The sequence below is a fragment of the Dendronephthya gigantea genome, unplaced genomic scaffold, assembly GCF_004324835.1.
Source record: "Dendronephthya gigantea isolate DGI-Jeju-01 unplaced genomic scaffold, DenGig_1.0 000181F, whole genome shotgun sequence".
In the NCBI taxonomy this organism is placed as follows: domain Eukaryota; kingdom Metazoa; phylum Cnidaria; class Anthozoa; order Malacalcyonacea; family Nephtheidae; genus Dendronephthya; species Dendronephthya gigantea.
In genome coordinates, this window is record NW_021163191.1 from 308,857 (window position 1) to 328,527 (window position 19,671).

Below are 19,671 nucleotides of genomic sequence, written 5' to 3' on the forward strand. Positions count from 1 at the left end.
GTTCGCGTCGCGTTGTCAATTCGCGTCATGTCTGTGTGGGCCTTAAGACAATATTTAGGCCTATAATATCAATATTTATTATTTGAGTTTTCAGAAGCATATAAAGTAAATTCTGGAAGCAAAATTTGGAATCGATAGAGCAGTCAAAATGTATTATTGGTATGTAATATACAAGAATATTATGATAGATTAAAATTTATTTGATTTTGAAAAATATAAAAAGCGTTGAAAATTCGCGCCCCGTTGTCAATACGCCTCCTGTCTGCGTGGGCCTTAAGACAATATTTATATGAATGTGCGTAAAGGAAGTAATTCCAAAAGTGAGACTGACGAAACAGACGAATCAATATGCGCTTTGTCTCCGACCTCTGGCCCTGATAAGATTATGTGAATAGGCCTGCTCACGTTCAAGGACTCGATCAGCTGTCAAATAATCTTAATGAAAATAATTTGAGCATGCATGCATAATCTCTATCGAGAGTAAAGGAGGTTTTATTCCCGCATTCGATAAGAAGTGGTGAAAATGTAATAAAACATAGCTATCTATATCTTGGTGATGAAACTGGTGATCTGTAACTGCGTGTTTTTATATATGTATAGTTATATATATATATATATATATATATAAAAAATTAAGAGATGTTTGAATTGAAATGGTCGAAAATGTATAGCCCAACTGCCCGAGTTGTTTGACTGCACACTATGGTGTGCTGACACTTTCCGTCTTCCATTAATATATATCATGCAGAAAATTGACTCGTAAAATTGATTGCAAGAAAATATAAAATATACGTTTGAACATGCAGGAGAACTGCATGTGAAGTTTTTTGGAGTGTTAATTGGGTAAAATGTTGTAGCTAACTTGTAAGTTTGATGCATGCATGGTTCATCAAGAAACGTTTAATACTCCACGACGTTTTTCATCAATTTCTGTATTTATTTTATTTTCAAAGTTTAAGGTCGACTGGTTCAAAAACCGTTTCAAAAAACTATATATATATACCTTGTAGCACTTTTAAAGTTACTTGTTAAATAATCTTACTTACATATGACTGGGAAGTCGATTACGTTCAATGTTTACAGGTACAAATGCTCGCTACTTTTGAGCATAAACTAAAATATTCGTTTAAATTCAGAAAATGAACTGCGTTTCACGCTTATAACCTTTCACTGTTGAAAATATTGCTTCAAATAGGTGAGAGGATTTTGCATGCATGTATTTTTATTTAATTATGAAACTGAGTCATGCACGCAAAGAATGAAAGTTTGCATACATTATATTTACAATATATATACATTATATTTCCCAAGGTTATATGGATCCGACGAAATTGTCGTGTGAATAGAACTTAAGATGTATTTGATTTTGCAAATATACAGGGTGTCCCAAAAAAAACGAAAACTATTGAAATCACCCATAACAATGCAATTGTTAGAGTTTGAATGCCTAAGCACTCTATTGGGACCCACAGGTCAAATTTTAACAATGAGTGATTTCAATAGTTTTCGGTTTTTTTGGGACACCCTGTATATGCATGCAGATGTCGGGAATATGCTTGCATGGAGGGAGATATTCGTGAACTTTCTAGTGTTTGAATACTAACTACTTCCGCTAACATACGGAGGCAAACTCTTGTTGAACTCAATACTTTTTACTGTTCAATATTTGTTTTCATATCATTTTCGTATTCTTTGTTTTCAAGTGTTTTCTACGAGGCCACGCTTATCAGCTCGTCATCACTTCCTTCCTCGCAGCTAGTACTGTTCTTCAAATTGAGAAAAAAATTACTTTAATATTGTGGGGTTTGAGCTGATTTATTTAGTAATTTTAAATGACTAATGTCATTTGTCAAATATTTCCAAAGGCAAGGATACCTAGGACGTATTATTCTTGATCATATTGGAATAAGATATTTCCAATAGCATAGTCATATTAAGGGACCTGAACCTTGCATGTTGCGTGATTTTTTTAATTATATCGTTTCTATTATTATTAAAGAGAGCATAATGTCTTCATTCTATATTTACCAATATTATTTACTCGAGAGCAAAATATTATATAATAGCATTTTAATACCTCGCCGCATGTCTCGTCGGAATTTCTACGACCTAAAGTGAAATACGTTCAGTATTAAATTATCGATTTAATTTTAAACGATTCGCTTTCACATTTAAACTGATTTTATTTAGTAATTTTTAATGATTAATGTCATTTGTCAAATATTTCCAAAGGCAAAGATACCTAGGACGTATTATTCTTGATCATATTGGAATAAGATATTTCCAATAGCATAATCATATTAAGGGAATAAATATTCACAAAATTAGAACAAGACGTCCAGAAGCTGTACCTATACTGAGCGTTGCCACGATGACTTAATGATTATAAGTTGTATTATAAAATCGCTGAAAATTTTCAACATACCTTCAGTTTCAAGAGATTGTTTCATTAGTGTGTCTACATTGACATAGATTTTTCCTTTATTCCGTAATTCCAACAATTTATCGTGCAGTTCCTCAAATGTTGGTCTGTTTTCTGGTAGTTGACTCCAGCAACTTGACATTATGTTATATCTGAATACAGATGACGTAAAAGTTCTTTTCGCAAATTATATTTCTTACCTATATATGCTTTAAGCCCGTTTTCCACTAGGCGGATAAGTTTTCGTCGCGAAAAGGATTCCTTTCGGTACGCGGGCATTGGGAAACAATATTTATGCAAAACTAAAAAAGGCTATGCATTTTATCACAGTTCGTGGCCAATGCATAAGGAGCTTGTGAATAAAATATGAATATAACAATAATGGCGTCTTACATATCATCCGTGCAGTTTTCAACTTTCTCCAATCTCTTTCCATTTAGTAGAAAATTCCGGAGTTCCCCGACCGGGACTTCTGGATAAGGTATCTCCCCTTTTAAAATAAAATAAATAATAAAAAATAAATAAAATTTCAACGCAGCAGGGATAGATTGCCGCGTGGACGTAATTCTGCTATAAAGAGACCAGTTTAGAGGACCAACGTTTAGAGAGGACGGTGGTTTCAAACGGTGCTTGCATGGAAACTTCAGGGCAACTTCCTCCCATTCGTCGGATTGATTGGATTCGTCAGATGAAAACTGTCTGAATAGTTTAATTTATTTTGCTTCACTATGCAATGAATATAGTGACATAAAATGTTTGAAAATTTTATTTTATGATGTAGAAATTAATAGATACTTGGCGCCTTGTGAGCTATAGTATAAATAATGAAAAGCAAAGCGAACTCGTGCTATATATTGATATGCATAAATTCAAGCGAATTTCTTTACCTAATGTACATATTTCCCACAAGACAACTCCAAACGCCCAGCTAAAAATACGAAAAATAACACTGAAGAAATGACATTGAACTAGACTTCATTTCACGCAAAAGTCGTAGCTATACTAGTAACCCGCACTTTCTTCACTTGTTTGTTTCTCCGTTTTTAACAAACAAAAAAAACAGACCTTATTGAATGGGTAGACGTAATTTGGCTTGGTATTTTACAAGTATTTCATACCGGCAAGAAACGAATAAAATATATATCCTCAATACTCACACGTCACTGGCGATAGAATAACTTCGTTCTTGTATCGCTTCAATTGCCAACCAACGGTAAGGAACTCTCCCGCCAGGTTTTTGCACGTATGCTCCTTCACGTGACAAACCAAAATCTGATATTTTTAAAATTTTGTCTTTGCCAAGTAGTATATTCCTTGCAGCCAAGTCACGATGTACGATGCCATGGTCAGAAATGTGTTTCTAATTTAGATAAGTAACTTACAATTTAATACGGGCTTCATAAAAGTTAAACATGCACTAAATAACTATTTGTTGAAATCACATATTTTCGAGCTTATTCAGTAGCTATTTATTTACCATTCCAGCAGCAATTTGATACGAAAACGATTCTAATTCCTTTGAATCTAAAGCAGCTCGAATTTCCTCTTTTATTCTGTTTGAGATCTCCGCATTGGAATCTTCTGCATGATCGTTGGTAGAATTTGTCACTTCGTGTGACTGCGCAGCCACGATATCTTTACACTTTAAAAGAAAATAGTGTATTTTCACAACTGACTGATTTACATTCAACATCACTATATACTATGAGATAGCAATTCTGCAATATCTGGTATACTGATAGATAGGTCGAGAATAAAAAATCAAAAGGCCCCAAAATCGCCGACAATTTCGCCTGTAGCCTGATGAGGTAGAAATGGAAATAGACATTCATGACTGTAACAAAATATTGGTGGAAAATATAGCTGGAAACTGTAAGTTGAGCTGTAACAAAAACAATCTTTTTTCTTCACAAAGTTGCGTTTTAAATTCAGATAAAGCATCGGTATACCATTGAATTACAGTGATTAGTCATATGTTCCAAATATAGGCCCGCAGTCCGGATAATGAATGCATGGTTCATGGAATAAGTCGCAAATGACTCCTATAAACAGCTATAATAGACCCGTATCCTATATGAAACTAAATAATTTCCTCTCTTTAATAATATAATACGCTTGCAGTTGCCAAGATGGCTGGAACTTTGAATTGACTTAAAATCTATATTTGCTTATTAGCTACATGCCCACCTTCTTTTTAAGAGCTCTTAGGTAATTAAGCAAATTTCCACCTGGCGCGTATTCCAACACTAGGCATACTGGACGACACTTTGTGCAGCAACCGTACATATTAATAACATTTTCATGTATTCCGAGGTCTTTCATTAGATCAATTTCCCGTAAGAAGTCACTAAGTTCTTCTTCATTAGCGGTTTCTAAAATAAATGTTAAGGTATTTGAGTCAGCGCGTAGAATAGTTCTATCCGAATATGTGGCACATCCATCACTCATCATGCAGTGAAACATTTTTAGACTTAAGTAAATGCAAATAATGGAGTAACCTGGAACAAGGGAAAACGATGTTTTATTACTAGATAACAGTGCACTATGTTGTCAGTGAATAGAACTTACGGTTTTTTCATGTGATGTACACCTTACAAGAGCGTTACGTAGTTTGTGAGAACAGTGTGTTTATAAACGGCCAACTGGTCGCATCGGACTTTTGTTTATATTTTTTTTTGTTACCATATGACGTCATAATATGATGTCATAAAAAGTGAGCAAAGTCAATTTTCTTCTAATTTGAGTACAACCTAACCTTTCAGTGTTTTTATCGCAACTGCTGTCACTTTAGGATTGCCGTTAATTCCATGGGCTTCACCAGCGTATACTCTGCCAAACGCTCCTTTGCCAATCATTTTGTGAAATCGCACAGAATCGGGAGGAAGTTCATATCGACTAATCGGCTCCAATATACATTCTGGAATCTCGTAAATGTTGTCTTCAGAAACGTAAATCAAATTCATCTCTTTTCCATTCCCTTCATCTCCCAACATATCGAGATTAATACTAAACAAATGAATACGGGAAATTGTCATCTTGATTGACACTGCGCATGTTTAGACGTATATTGATGTCATTATGACATCACGTACATGCCGTGAATGTACATATGCAGCAAGCCGCAATAACGGGGCGCTGAATTCCGAGACATTCAACTTCGAAGAATTGCTTTAATTTAGTTGATTAGTTTAAGTTTTGGAAAATGAGAGTTTAATTCGATATCTCAAAAACATCTATCTACAATACGTGGCGTATGTTTACTGGTTTTAGGTCTCTGCCTCTTTGTGGGCTTGTTAATTAGAGTTTAGAGAGTTTTTTTTTAAAAAACCAAGTCTGAGAGGCAGCGAACAAGCTGAATTGCATGTACAGGACTTGTTACAAGTTTAGTAGGTATTAAAACTATATATATATATATATATATATATATATATATATATATATATATATATATATATATATATATATATATATATAAATAACTTATCATGATAGAGAGTTATAAAAAAAACACATCCCAAGTTCACAACGTTCGAGGACTCGTAGGAAGAAAAGTCTCTGTGATGCTTTAGATATGATGTGTTCAATGTGCAGGGACCATTTAAGATCACAAGAAAGATAGGTTGCATGGACCTTTGCCGATAAAACTGAGGGTACACATTGATCCTTTATAAACAAACGCTGGAAATTCGGCGCGTCACTAGCAAATGAGATAATTAGGTCTTTATATATTTGGAGTGATTGAGGACTATACCATATACTGTGCACCACTCATCGATTTCGTCAATAATAGACTGCATATTATTTGACCAACTTGCTCAATTGATTCAGAGAGACTTCCATCTTTCTTTATGGTTAGAGGCTAGATCATTAACCATGATGAGGAAGAGAAGAGGTCTTAGGATTGTACCTTGTGGGACTCCTCCATTGACCGAGGACCAATCGGATAGTTTAGTGCCCAGTTTCACCCTCTGCCTTCTTTGTGTTAAGAAATCGATGACCCAGTTTATTAAATAAAGGATTATCGACATTAAGCAGCTGGATCTTTTCAATTAGGAGTTGGTTGATTCTATCGAAGGCTTTAGAACAACTTTTCAGGTTTAAAACTTGAAGACCATGCATGCATGCATGTAACGCACAATTGTTGGGCAAACAGCTCAGCTAGGACAAGCCGTGATATAATGATGCATCAAGACTGCATGGGTTAAAACTAGGCATACGTGGGAAACAAACGTTTTTCAACAGTCATTCCGTATATTTCAAACATTTTCAAAATTAATCAACAAAAAATATAAAATAGTTTTTCCCAATCATGCAATGATGGAAATCAAAGCTTCTCAAACGTTTTTCATTTTGCGGGGTTTAAAATCAGTGTCATACAAAGCGAGACTATATTTATATATACTGTATGCACTCGCAACTTTTATTAAATATATACAATTAACCAACTTACGATCGAACATTGATGACGTTCCTATTTGGAATTATATCTTCCATAGCGTTTTGGAATTCAGTTTCTATAAAAGTCATTTGCTTGTTGTGAAGTCTACGTAACCAAACGATGAAGAGTATAGCAATCAGGATCACAGCGAGAGGCGTTAAGACAGTAACAAGTACAACATTTATGTTACTTTCCGGTTTTTTGCTTTCTAAGAAAATTAAAATAAAAGTCTATGATACGATATGGAATTATACGATAGAGTGCACCTGATGTCTCGTAAATTCGTGAAAAAGACTTTTTACGCAACAATGACTTTGATTGGATGTATCATCACTGAATGTATGCAGAAGAGTCTTACTAGCTACTGTTGAGTAAAATACCTGCTTTAAAGTACTATTATTAGGATGCATTTAGACAGTTATTTGCGAGTGAGCAGTGTTTAGTAATTTTACTAATTAATTTCCTCTTACCTAATTCACAAATTCCATTTCTTCGCACTACACACGTAAAAACGCACGAGTTGTAACAAGCCTGCAGCAAGCTTGTCGCAAGCTCGTTTCAACAAGCTTGTTGCAAGATTTATTCGCACCGCTTGTCCCAAGTTGTTGTGACGGACGTGTAGCAAGTTGTTGTCAGACTTGTAGCAAGTTTGTTGTGACAATGCTGTACCAAGGTTGTTGCCAACAAGCTTGCTACAAGTCTGACAACAACTTGCTACAAGCTTGTTGAACTTGAGCTGTTCCAAGCTTGTTATAACAAGGCCGTTACAAGCTTGTCGCGACAAGCTTGCTGCAAACATGGCCGCGCATTAAATCTCGCTTTAAAACACGCGTGTTTTCCCGGAGATTGTGAAACAAAGAACAAACAACACAAAGTTTGATGTAAAAATCATATTATTTTAAAAACAAATTCAAAGGTTAGCAATTAAATACAAACTTCACATTTGAAGTACCAAGATTACTAAAGGCTCAGTACAAGAACATATGTATTTTCCTTTCTGAGTATATAGCCTAATAATCAGTTCGTAAGAAAAGTTTCTTTGCATTCATATGGTAAAAATTAACTGGTGCATGAATATTCTTGTATAATACCAGTATTTCAGTCACTTGTTGAATTGACTTCGTCATCCCAAGAATCAACAGCTAGCTGCACCTCTTTCCTATAATTCACTTTGTTTGATACGACTTTCCGGCCAATACCTCAGTTTAGCTCCAGTTTGATAATCAAATTCCTATATTATAAAGTATAATATACAATGGCTTCAGGAATCAGTTACTTTAAAAAATATGCAAATATTTTTGAGCAAACTGGTTTGCAAATACGTTGAGGAAACTCCATCCTGTCTGCTGTGGCGAGGGTCTTGCTTGCCATCCAAGTCTAATGTCAAATAAGTAATGTAATTTTTAGGTGTGTAGTGTATCAGGAGAGGTTGTAAATGACAATGACACTATACAATTTAGATATATGTATGATTGACCCTTGTGGCAAAAAGGAGAAATGTGTACGGATTCCAGCAACCAGGAAACGTAACTGTACCTGCGAACCCAACCTAGTAGTTTAACAATGTCGATCACGTAGCTAATCTTCCCCAGGGAATATACGAGCTAGGTGGCAACTGCATTAGTGTATAGAACTGAGTGGGCATGCTGTCTTTGATAATTGTTTAATTCAAAATAAAATATACAATCCAGATTCGGAAAGTGAAGGATAGTGAAAATTGGAGTGTAGCCTCATTTTGTTATGGTATTGTGGTACATCAAGAATAGGTTTTCAGCGATGAATGTCAACGTTATACAATACATTTCTATTTTACATGCACCAGAAAAGTGCATATTCAAACCTTAACCCATAACAGGTGTTACCCGGTGTTAGGATAAAGACTATAGTCAATTTATTGGTACGGCAATTTATTAGCGCTCAGGCTACCAAAGCAAAGACCGATCAATTTATTATCAGTGCCGTGTCAATAAATTGACTTTGGCATGTAAACGAATCTTTATGCATGAGCACTTTATATGGTTAAGTATAAATGTCATCTTCAAAAGGTGAATTTACGCTTTCCGTGTTAGTAACCTTGTTCTCACCCTAAACTAGATCGATGTCGGAGTTATATTTTCATTTTTCCTGCAATCACACAACAGCCTAAGTGTAAATTCACACTATTTAAGTTTCATAGGTGCAGGGCCTGGGCGGAATTTTGAGACTGACTTTTGTAGTGCTTGTATTTTTGAAACTTGATCCTCGTTGTTTTATTTTAGTATTTTAGATATATAGTACACAGTTGTTATGTAAAATTTGACAGAGTACTTTATGGTAATGAGTATATAGTGTCATCACTCGATCATCAAGATCTCCCAAAAATATTTTACTCCGAAAAAAATTGATATTTTACGAAAATCGCTCCGTTTACTATAAGCTGCATGTACATGCAATTCACATATAGCGATATATTGTTTATATCCTACCTTCACAGGTTCCATTTATTCGCCAATGTTTGTCTTCGCATGTGCAGTTATGTTTTCCCGTATTTGCAATAGGTTTGCATTTCTCTTTTGGTCCACAAGGATTTGGCTCACATGGTTTTTCATCTAGATTGCACATATATAATGCCACATCGTTTTTCATCTAGATTGCACATGTCACATGGTTTTTCATCTAGATTGCACATGTCACATGGTATTTCATCTAGATTGCACATGTCACATGGTTTTTCATCTAGATTGCACATGTCACATGGTTTTTCATCTAAATTGCACATGTCACATGGTATTTCATCTAGATTGCACATATATAATGCCACATCGATTTTCATTTAGATTGCACATGCCTCATGGTATTTCATCTAGGTGCACATGTCACATGGTATTTTATCTAGATTGCACATAATGTCATCGCAGAAATTTCAAGATTTTTTAAGCGTTTCATTTTTGAGAGTTATTTTGCTGATATATGCATGTTCATACCTATGCATTCTTTATCACGTTTTACGAAACCACTATGGCATCTACATTCACTTGTTTTACCATCGTTTCCAACTCTACGACACGAACTATTGCTAGGACAAACTTTTTTTTCGCATGGAAAAGTGACTGTGGAAGAAAAAGATCAATCAATAAGCGCATTTGCATGAAGCACAAAAAATGATAGGATCTGTTCACTATATTACCTAAATTATATTAACTTTGGCGGGCATTGCGCTGCATTTTGTGGGCTAAAATTATAAGATTGCCGGGCTGAAACATATTGTCGCTGATCTAAGCCAATCAGAAGAATTACTGAACTGCTTACCTATATTTCATAATTTTTATGTACATATATATATATATATATATATATATTATACAAAAATTGCCCTTTAAAGTTAATATAAGAGTAATACAGTTATGTTCTTGGGTATAAATGTGTTCGTTTGACCCTCGTCAGAGTCGGACCAAAAACACATTTATGCCTACGAACATCAAGTACTCTATTGTTATATATAGCCTATATTAGAAACCGATCAAAAAAAAAAAATATATATATTTTTATATATATATATATATATATATATATATATATATATATATATATATTATTTACTGTCTATATTATAAGGCGCCAGGCATGCACTACAAGAAACATTAACGCATTATTATAAGTGCATGTGGTCATAATATTGTTAACGATATTAGATTCTTACTAGTAAACGTAAGCATAAGTCTTTCTACATGTTCACAATGATGATCTGCAAATCCCTTAATCTAAAGAAAATAGTAAAATTGTAGCTGTTTTGCCTATAAACCAAAGATAAAAGGACTGCATCATCACGGATGATATAACTAATATCGTGAACACTACAGTCGTGAAGAAAAAATATTATTTTAGTTCGCTTTCAGGTACTGCGTACATTAAAATCACATTAATTAAAGTCACAGGGAGGCGAAGAGTAAAAACGTGGTGTATACCGAGGATTTTGTCGAAAAGTAATTCTAAATAATGCGTGCATAAATTTCAATTGTGAATGTGTTTACAAGGTGATCTTTTGGGAATTTCTTTCCCAAATTCTTTTTTTTATTAGGGCTATTTTATGACTATATATATAGTTTTAAATATATTTGTCTTCATACCAACCGCGGAAGCGCCTTGGGAAACAAAAACAGGTCGGGCACAAGTGAATTTAAACGTTAAGGAATTCCAAAAAAGAAAATCAATACTCACATATACATAATACTCATGTCCAATTGTTAAATTATGAAGTGTGGCGTTGTAATTAGAAGCCTGCAACGATATAAATAGTGATTTGCGATGGTTTGGTATGACCTCGTCAGGTGCATAAATTAAAGTGCTTATACTATGTTTATGGTTGCGGATTTTGAATATATCAAAAGTTTAAGGTTTTTTGAAAAACTTTGCCATACATTTTGTTATTAAAAGTTTTGTCTTGATGGATTTATTATAGCCTTTAAAGTTACCGGACATGACGTCAAATCCCGAATTGCAAATCAGTTTTTCTTTTGTTTGAGTTGCACGAAATTTAAGTTGCACCATGGTATGAGCACTTTAAAGGATAGATAACAGTTACACTCAATTTATTCATGCAACTCGTGCATGCAGTAGTAATCTGATCGGTTTTTTAATATAAAAAGACCAATGTGATTGTGATCGATCGCTTACTTTGGATGTTACGTTGTAGTATTTCTTATGGAAAGGCACCGGTGGCAATAAATTAAGCTTGTCATATATTGTAAACACGTGATAGGTAAAGCTACTCAGATTTCTCCAAATTCCATCAGTCCAAGTAAAATGTACAGTAGCATTTTTTCTTGATGTTCTTTTGTAAGTCGCATTCACATGCTTTTCAACAATTTCATTGCCACCAAACTCATCTGATAAATAATCAGATTTGGTTATAGATAATTATATCAACCAATATATCAATATCAAGCAATATATCAACCTCGTTCCCAGGGCCTTTTGGGACTTCATATGGGGGGTTGAGGCTGGGGGCAAGAGGAGAGAAGAGGAAAGGCCCTGGGATCGGCCGTTCAAAATATCCATATTTCGTGGGTATTTTGAATAAGCGTGAGTTATCATAAAATTTTGCCTAATATTTTCAAAATGGCGGAGTCGCGTAGAACGAATAATATTGTAGCATTAAAGTACATTGGGATTGTACTATTTCGGAATAATTATAAAATATTCCGCTCAATTACACATAAATTAAGAAAAATCATTTAACCAATCAGAAGTCAGAAGCAGCTGCGGGACGAACTCAGGACCTTTTACCCCAACTCAGAATCAACGTAAAAGGCCCCGATAACGAGGTTGTAATTATATGGAAAAGACGTACAGTACTGTCCAGAAATAACCACAAAACAAAAACCGCGGTCAAATCTCGGTCTGTCGAACCGCGGTGAGACCGAGGTCGAACCTCCGTCGAAACTTGGTCTGACAGACATTTCTTAAGATATTCTCGATTTGATTATTGTGTTGCCGTTCTCAGAAGTTCATAACATTCCATTCGAAAGCGAACGGCAACCGCGATCGTATTTTTCCCTTGCGGTCGTCTCCGGTCTCTATCGGTCGACCGCAACCGAACTGCAACCTAACCGCAACCTAACCGCAACATAACCGCGATCCAATTATTCCAAAATCCAATTATTTCGTTAATCTTTTTTCAGTACAATTAAAAACAAAGTAAATAAAATGGCGTAAGGTTATTTCCATTCAAACTAAATAGCCCTGCATGGAGGAACTAGAAGACGCCAGAAAGGTAAACGGAAAAGAGTACTGACAAAAATAAAAAATATTGTTTAAAACTCATATATACCTATAGAACATTTTACAAATTATTCTCTATCATTTTCATCTCGGTGGTCCAATGCATAGGTAATGGTAAAAAAATAAGAGAGTAATGAATCGGCTTTGCCTCGACTCCGGCTAGCAACTCATATACTACTCGTTCTCATGTATAATTGTTAAATTGATTTTATATAATCTGATGTATAATATCAAGCAGTGGCGTAGCCAGGCCTGACGATTTGGTCCCGCTATGTAAATTTCGTGTTATTATCATTATTCATTTCTTTAGAAATTCATTGTTTTCACAGTCAATGAACACCAAAATATTAGCATAGCAGGACAAATCGTCAGGCTGGCTACGCTACTGATATCAGTGTTCATCTTAATTACTTTCACATCAAATGTGGCATAACAACTGCCAGAAAAAGAGAAAAACACTAGTCGACGTTTCGATCTAATGGTCTTTGTTAGGAGAGTTATGACAAGGGCCAACCGTCGGAAAGTGTTTGGCAGTTTTTATACCACATTTGATGCGAAGTTGTTTGAAGACGCTGTCACGCTGCTTCCTGATAATACTGGAACGTTCATCTTAACGCCCTGTCACACGATGCAATTTTTCTTGCAACTTTTGAAGGATGTAAATTGCCAAACGTTTGTGTTTATTACGCTCCATACACGTTTCCTACAATAACATTTTGAAGACTCTTCACTAATTTACATCCCTCAAAAGTAGAATTGCATTGCAAGTTGCAAGAAGAATTTCACCATGTAACAGGGCCTTTTTTATCCTACTTTTATATCATCTACTTACATTTACATCCGCATATAATTGTTTTACTGATCTGTATACATTCTGAAATTAAGTAACAACACAGTACACATGAATACCATCAACAAGGGCATTGCAGAAAAAATGCCTTGGAGTTAGGCATATTACACAGAGCTATTACAAAGTTTGAATTTTGAATTATTTTCAGCTGTTACAACCATGCAAAAAGGTTATTAAATTTCTAAATTTGTTTCTTCAATTTTTGATTATTTACTTGGCTCTTAGAAAAGCATAAAGTAGCCTCCAAAAGTAGCTTTCAAATATACTGGACATAAAACATGCAGGGCCCTGGAACATACGGCACTGGAAACATGGCTATGTAGTTCGTATGAAACGATCGTGGCAATTAGGAGTAAAGTAATAAAGTAAATATAATATATTTTCAAGTAACTCATTTATATTGCTTTTAATTTTTGCCGAGGATACTGCCATTTGCATTCAAGTATTAAGCGCGGTGAACTATTTCACAATTATTTGTTCACGTTCAAAACTAAGAAGTTTATGCATCTTGACCTTGAACAATGGATATAGAAAGTGTGCAAATTTCTAAAACTTACTGGGTATATGGAAAATCCATCTTCGTTTTGCTAAGGAAAGCGTCGTTTCTTTTAAATTATCCACCGCCTCCATCTTTGAAATTTGAAAGTTATATATTAATTGAAAATATATATTTTATATTATTAAGAACTCATTTTTAATGTTCACGTACCTCTAACTTGTACCAACAATTATAGTAAAGATGGTTTTTTCCGTCGATGGTGTAGCTTGCATTTTCTTTTTTGATGAAAGCATCCTTAAGAAATAATCTTTTTTTATAAATTTTTATGTTGATAAATTATAAATGATTCATTCAACGGTATTGAATAATGCTCAACTGTTGTATGTTACTACAACGTGAACTATTAATCCATGCAGTAATGTGGGCTTCAAACAAACGTTTTGCATTTTAATTTCATTTAATTTTTTTTATTAATTATCGTTTAATATTTCATTTATCTAAAGAGCAATAATTTTAATTCTCTAACTTGTGGCTTATGTTCAATTTATTTATACGGCATTTTCAATGAAACGTTCAAAGCGCCTAGAACGTGTAATAACTTACCAATCCGGTTAACTTCTTGCGGTCAGAGAAGTCATTTTCGTCGTTAAAAATTTTTCGACACTCGCTTATTACTTCAATTTTTTGAAGAACGCCGTGCAGCCCGGTTTTGTTTGTTTCATTGACTAAAATTTTAAACAATTTATTGTTACAATTCATTGTATACAATTTTAAGATGGCTCTCTACAATTTCAGGAACTTTGAAAACTCGAGATTTAGATTTAAATTTTGGCAGGAGATTTCGTGTTGAAGGAAAAGAAAACGTTTTATAAGGTGAAAAATCGATGTAACCGAACTTGTTTTCCTGTAAAATGCGTGAATATGTAAAATGTTGGCCATATTGAATCCCCATTATTACCATAACAACAGCATATGTGGGAAATTTTTCTTTTTTAGGCATGAAATCTCCTGCTAAATTCTTAAATCTAAATTACGGGTTTTCAATATTTTCAAATTGTAAAGAGCCCCCTTAACAACCGACAATATAGCAACAGGTTTTAATTCAGTTTTGCGGTTCCGATATCATAAGTTTTCTTCCAAACTGATTAGCTACATTCACTAGTCAGCGCCCGTTATATGACCTACTCGAAATTGGAAGATGATTGCATTTTATGACAATCTATTATTCTATATCTTAATAATTTAGTTCGATATGTTGTCTTTTTTATGTTAAAACATACAAAAAATTGCACAGCTACCCCTTTGCCTTCTTACGGAAAGACAGGCCTTAGAATCACACCGGGAATATTGTTTTTGGAGGGCCAGGTTGTCTTTCTTTTCCGTGTTCGTGTCATGGATGCATGCGTGTTAAAGACTTTCGTCACATTTATTTTATAGCTGATTTTAAGAATTTTTTATCACTGCACATATCATCACAATAATAGTATAGTGGAGAGGGGGGCATGATAAAAATGGTCCTATAACTGGAAATTGGTAATTTAAAGATGGGGGAATTGTAGGGGTCTGCAGGACCTCTTGCAGGGGCCCTTTTGGGGCCCTATGACTTGATTTACAGCATTAAGGGGGACAACTACTTATGAATCTACCTCGGCAGAGTGAGGTCTGTTGAGAAAATACCATTTATCACTGCACATTTCTCATTTTATCACTGCACATTCTACTTTTATCACTGAACAAATTGGTTATCAATGCACACTATGTTCAGTGATAAAAGTAGAATGTGCAGTGATAAAATGAGAAATGTGCAGTGATAAATGGTATTTTCTCAACAGACCTCACTCTGCCGAGGTAGATTCATAAGTAGTTGTCCCCCTTAATGCTGTAAATCAAGTCATAGGGCCCCAAAAGGGCCCCTGCAAGAGGTCCTGCAGACCCCTACAATTCCCCCATCTTTAAATTACCAATTTCCAGTTATAGGACCATTTTTATCATGCCCCCCTCTCCACTATACTATTATTGTGATGATATGTGCAGTGATAAAAAATTCTTAAAATCAGCTATAATTTATCGTACGGTTATACTTACACGTAGTACTAGGTTTCCAACAAAAATAGGATTTCAAAATCACTCTTTTTTGATAAGGTATCTCGGTTGTCAATTCCAAGCGGATATTTGTTACGCCACATGGAGGTTCTTCGCAAAGTTCTAAAATTACGTACATCTGAGAAAGCGTATAATATATACACCCTTTGTTACTCATTACGGCACAAGAAGCTACCAGCTAACATGCTAACATGTGTTAATGGATCCAAAGACCCTTAAGGATACGCCTGTGCATAGCTTAATTTTGTACCAATTGCAAGAAATGCATATTCAACTGATGGAAGAATTTTGATGATTATACATGGGGACCGTACAAATCTAGAGACCCAAAAGCGACAATATGCCGCGGTTTAGTGAGCCTCGATGCTTTTGGTTTGAGTTATATGTATACACGTTTTTATTCTTGCTAAATTAATAAAAAAGCACATGACTTCATATACAATGTAGACAACATTTCATGCTTGCTTACCAGTTGTATTCATGACACTACTCCAGTTACTAAATGACGACCATCTATTTTGTTTTAGAGCGAGCACTCTAAATTTATAACCAGTATTCGGCTCGAGGTCCTCAATTGTATACGTTGTATCATTGGTCTGGTGGATAAAAACCCAAAGAAAAGTAAATTATAGACCATCAGTATGACTAAATATTGTATGGCAAGACCAAGGGTCGCGCCTTTCGATCGTCGGAGTAACGTAGAAGCATTTGGAATGAAGTTTTTTGTTCAGGATTAAAAGGAACGCATGCATGCACTTATATTTTATGACAACCTATTCTTTTTTGCATTGTTCGAATACAGTTCTCTTGATAAGAGCCTGAAGAATATCAATTTCTCGATGCTTGTTTTTAGCAATGAATATACTGTGTTTATACGTTTGTTGTTTTTTTTTTGAATTTTTTTTGGAAGTAGCCAATGACCATGGATTAAAAAGAATTAAAGTAACTTACAAGAAGGTATGGCTTTATGTAAGGAAATACAACAAAGTGCTGGCCTCTCTCTTGACGACCCCATAATGGCTTCACTTCTAAAATATAATCAACATCGCTGTGGTTCTTCAGCTCTGTTGTATTAAAACGTACTCGTATTTTCTGCCACCCAGCTTCAACCAGTTTCGGCGCAACAGGTTTCGGTAAAGTACTTTCTGAATTGCTGGCTATATGTACAATTTAGAAAAAAAATTGAAAAGAAATGACTTTCTTAAAAGGGCTGAGTTGGATATGTTCAAATAAGACATTTATTCACGGAATAATTCCGCAGGAGTTTAACTGACCTTTTTCCACTAGAGACTTAAGATATTCTTGACCACAATATGTAGTGTCGCAGAAAGTTGGATATTTATAAAACAGCTGTTAAACCAGAAAGCGATCATAACATTTGTAAAAGAGGTTAAAAAAATCTAAATTAATCTCCACGGTATAATCTCATAATACAAGGAAGCGAACTATATTGGACCTAATTATTGAGCAGACCAAGGCAAGATAAATCTATGATGGCAGTGATATTTTAAATTTACTTTGAAAAATAATTGAATGTCTTTCAGTTGCCAAAGAGATATAGTAATACATAGTTCCTATATATGTTGTCTAATGTCTATAAGTCTTGGGCAGTTGTTGCTCGTTCGGGAGCGAATTCAGCAGATACTTGATACTGAAAAAGCCAGAAATATCGAATCCAGGAAAAAAATTACAAGAAAAATTTTAGGAAGGCTATGACCCCAGAGAGAATCATGGACATTTCCTCCAGAGAAAAACACATTATATAGCTATTCGCTAATAGCGCAATCATGCATGTAAAGCCGGTTTTCCACTAGCGATATTTTTCGCGCGAAGCGACTTTATTCCTTTGTATTTGAGCAATTTGTTCCAGATGGTTGTGATGAGAGCTCTGGAACAAAAGTAAAATGTCAATTCGCGCGAAAAATATCGCTAGTGGAAAACCGGCTTAAGACATATATCGAACAAATATTGATCGGTGCATGTATGAGTAAAATTTCATTACTGACACAAAGCGCAGAGGTTTTCGAATCAACTTACATAAAGCGTGCACGAACCGGCTCAGAGCGGTCATTTCATTAAAGAAAGGTTTAGTTATGCATAGGAAGGACAAGTTCTTTATAGCTTTATATAATATAGAGCATTTCAGGGAACTCGTCGGCCTATGGCTATAGCTCTTGTAACAAAAGTGTCGGACCTATATTGCATGTCATTGAAATATTGATTGTTCGATTTTCAACTCAGTTGCGAAGACAGGAATTAAACATAACGGGAAATGACGGAAGCGATATCCTATACACACCCACTGCAATATTAAAGCCAGCTAACTGCGACTTGTAAATTCATGTATAAGCATTGCATGCCTAAAAATGTAAAGAGGGCTTTTCGGGTGAAAGGCGTCTGAAAACAATGGTTTTTGACTTTGTTTGATTAACGTTAAATTTCTTATTTCATGTAATGTGTATGATTTGTTTAAAAACTTTTTAGTAATGGTATTAATTGTATATATAATCCTGCCATATTATTCCAAATATCACCACATTTATATCAAAAATCACCACATGACATGTTATATAATAGTACTTGATTGTAGTATTGAGCACAGCCTTTGTACTGACCTTGATTATAGTTTATAAACAAAGCCTCACTTACTTTACTATCGGCCTTGCAGTCTTTTAAACATCTTGTCCTTCTTGTAATATTTACCTCAAGGGCCCCACATAATGTAATCACCGTTATCAATAGGCGAAATACTTGCTCGCAGAAGTGCATATCCTGAGATGTATTAATTCCCCGCGGACGAGACAGACGCTATGCTATGCTATGCGACCAAGCGGCGAATGAATTCCAGTCCGATAAACGAGTGTTGAAATTGTCGTAAACTCTAGACCACGTAGCAAGAACCCAAAAGTTATATAGCCGCATAAGTATATAGACCGGTAGCATAAGAGCCAAAGTATCGCGGAATCAAATTTCTTCGAGCATATAATTTTCAGGGAATAATTCCATGACTCATGAATCTATATGTTTTGTCTCTGATTGATCGGATCAATATATGGCACCAGACCTAGACCTAGTCAGTGGTCACGTCCATTATATATCCTGATGGTAATTTGAGTACTTATATGTACATAGCTATAACTTCCATATAGTATTTGTATAAAGTAAATATATATATAACTTTATATATATATATATATATATATATATGTATATATATATATATATATATATATATATATATATATATATAATATAATACGTATATATAACTTTATATAACTTCCTATATATGTATATATATATATATATACACATATATACAATGTGGTTGTCACTGGGTCGACATAGCTCAATGCCAAAGAGGCAGAGCAGTAATATATATATATATATATATATATATATATATATATATATATATATATATATATACATATATATATATATATATATATATATATATATATATATATTAACTTCCTATACAGTATTTATAACTTCCTATACAGTATTTGTATAAAGTATAAGTATAGTATTTGTATTTAAACCATGCATGCATCCAAAATGTACAATTATAAGCGTAAGACGTTATTTAAATATAC

At 34.5% G+C, this 19,671-nt stretch overlaps 2 protein-coding genes across 2 annotated transcripts; both read right to left on the reverse strand.

The window, feature by feature from the left end:
* Positions 1–1,496: 1,496 nt before the first annotated feature.
* Positions 1,497–6,234, reverse strand: LOC114538360 (fibroblast growth factor receptor 1-like). Its single transcript, XM_028559530.1, has 10 exons — positions 6,174–6,234; positions 5,178–5,428; positions 4,610–4,794; positions 3,900–4,064; positions 3,580–3,782; positions 3,310–3,350; positions 2,816–2,912; positions 2,426–2,574; positions 2,078–2,109; positions 1,497–1,766 (listed from the first exon to the last, which is right to left on the reverse strand). The coding sequence occupies exons 2-10, from the start codon at positions 5,413–5,415 to the stop codon at positions 1,710–1,712; spliced, it is 1,167 nt and encodes a 388-aa protein (XP_028415331.1). The 5' UTR covers positions 5,416–5,428; positions 6,174–6,234; the 3' UTR covers positions 1,497–1,709.
* Positions 6,235–13,929: 7,695 nt separating this feature from the next.
* Positions 13,930–18,841, reverse strand: LOC114538391. The gene is made up of 8 exons (XM_028559570.1): positions 18,722–18,841; positions 17,347–17,422; positions 17,024–17,229; positions 16,542–16,668; positions 16,055–16,174; positions 14,573–14,694; positions 14,180–14,263; positions 13,930–13,983 (listed from the first exon to the last, which is right to left on the reverse strand). The coding sequence occupies exons 1-8, from the start codon at positions 18,839–18,841 to the stop codon at positions 13,930–13,932; spliced, it is 909 nt and encodes a 302-aa protein (XP_028415371.1).
* Between the last annotated feature and the right edge of the window lie 830 nt (positions 18,842–19,671).

Coding starts and splice junctions, on each gene's coding strand:
- LOC114538360 (XM_028559530.1), bottom strand. CDS start 5,415: ATGTTGGGAGATGAAGGGAATGGAAAAGAGATGAATTTGATTTACGTT. Junction 2,913..3,309: donor GTGGGAAATATGTACATTAG/GTAAAGAAATTC, acceptor TTATTTTAAAAG/GGGAGATACCTTATCCAGAA. Junction 2,110..2,425: donor ACAATCTCTTGAAACTGAAG/GTATGTTGAAAA, acceptor ATTTCACTTTAG/GTCGTAGAAATTCCGACGAG.
- LOC114538391 (XM_028559570.1), bottom strand. CDS start 18,841: ATGCACTTCTGCGAGCAAGTATTTCGCCTATTGATAACGGTGATTACA. Junction 17,230..17,346: donor TAAGTCTCTAGTGGAAAAAG/GTCAGTTAAACT, acceptor TTGTACATATAG/CCAGCAATTCAGAAAGTACT. Junction 14,264..14,572: donor GCAAGAAGTTAACCGGATTG/GTAAGTTATTAC, acceptor TTATTTCTTAAG/GATGCTTTCATCAAAAAAGA.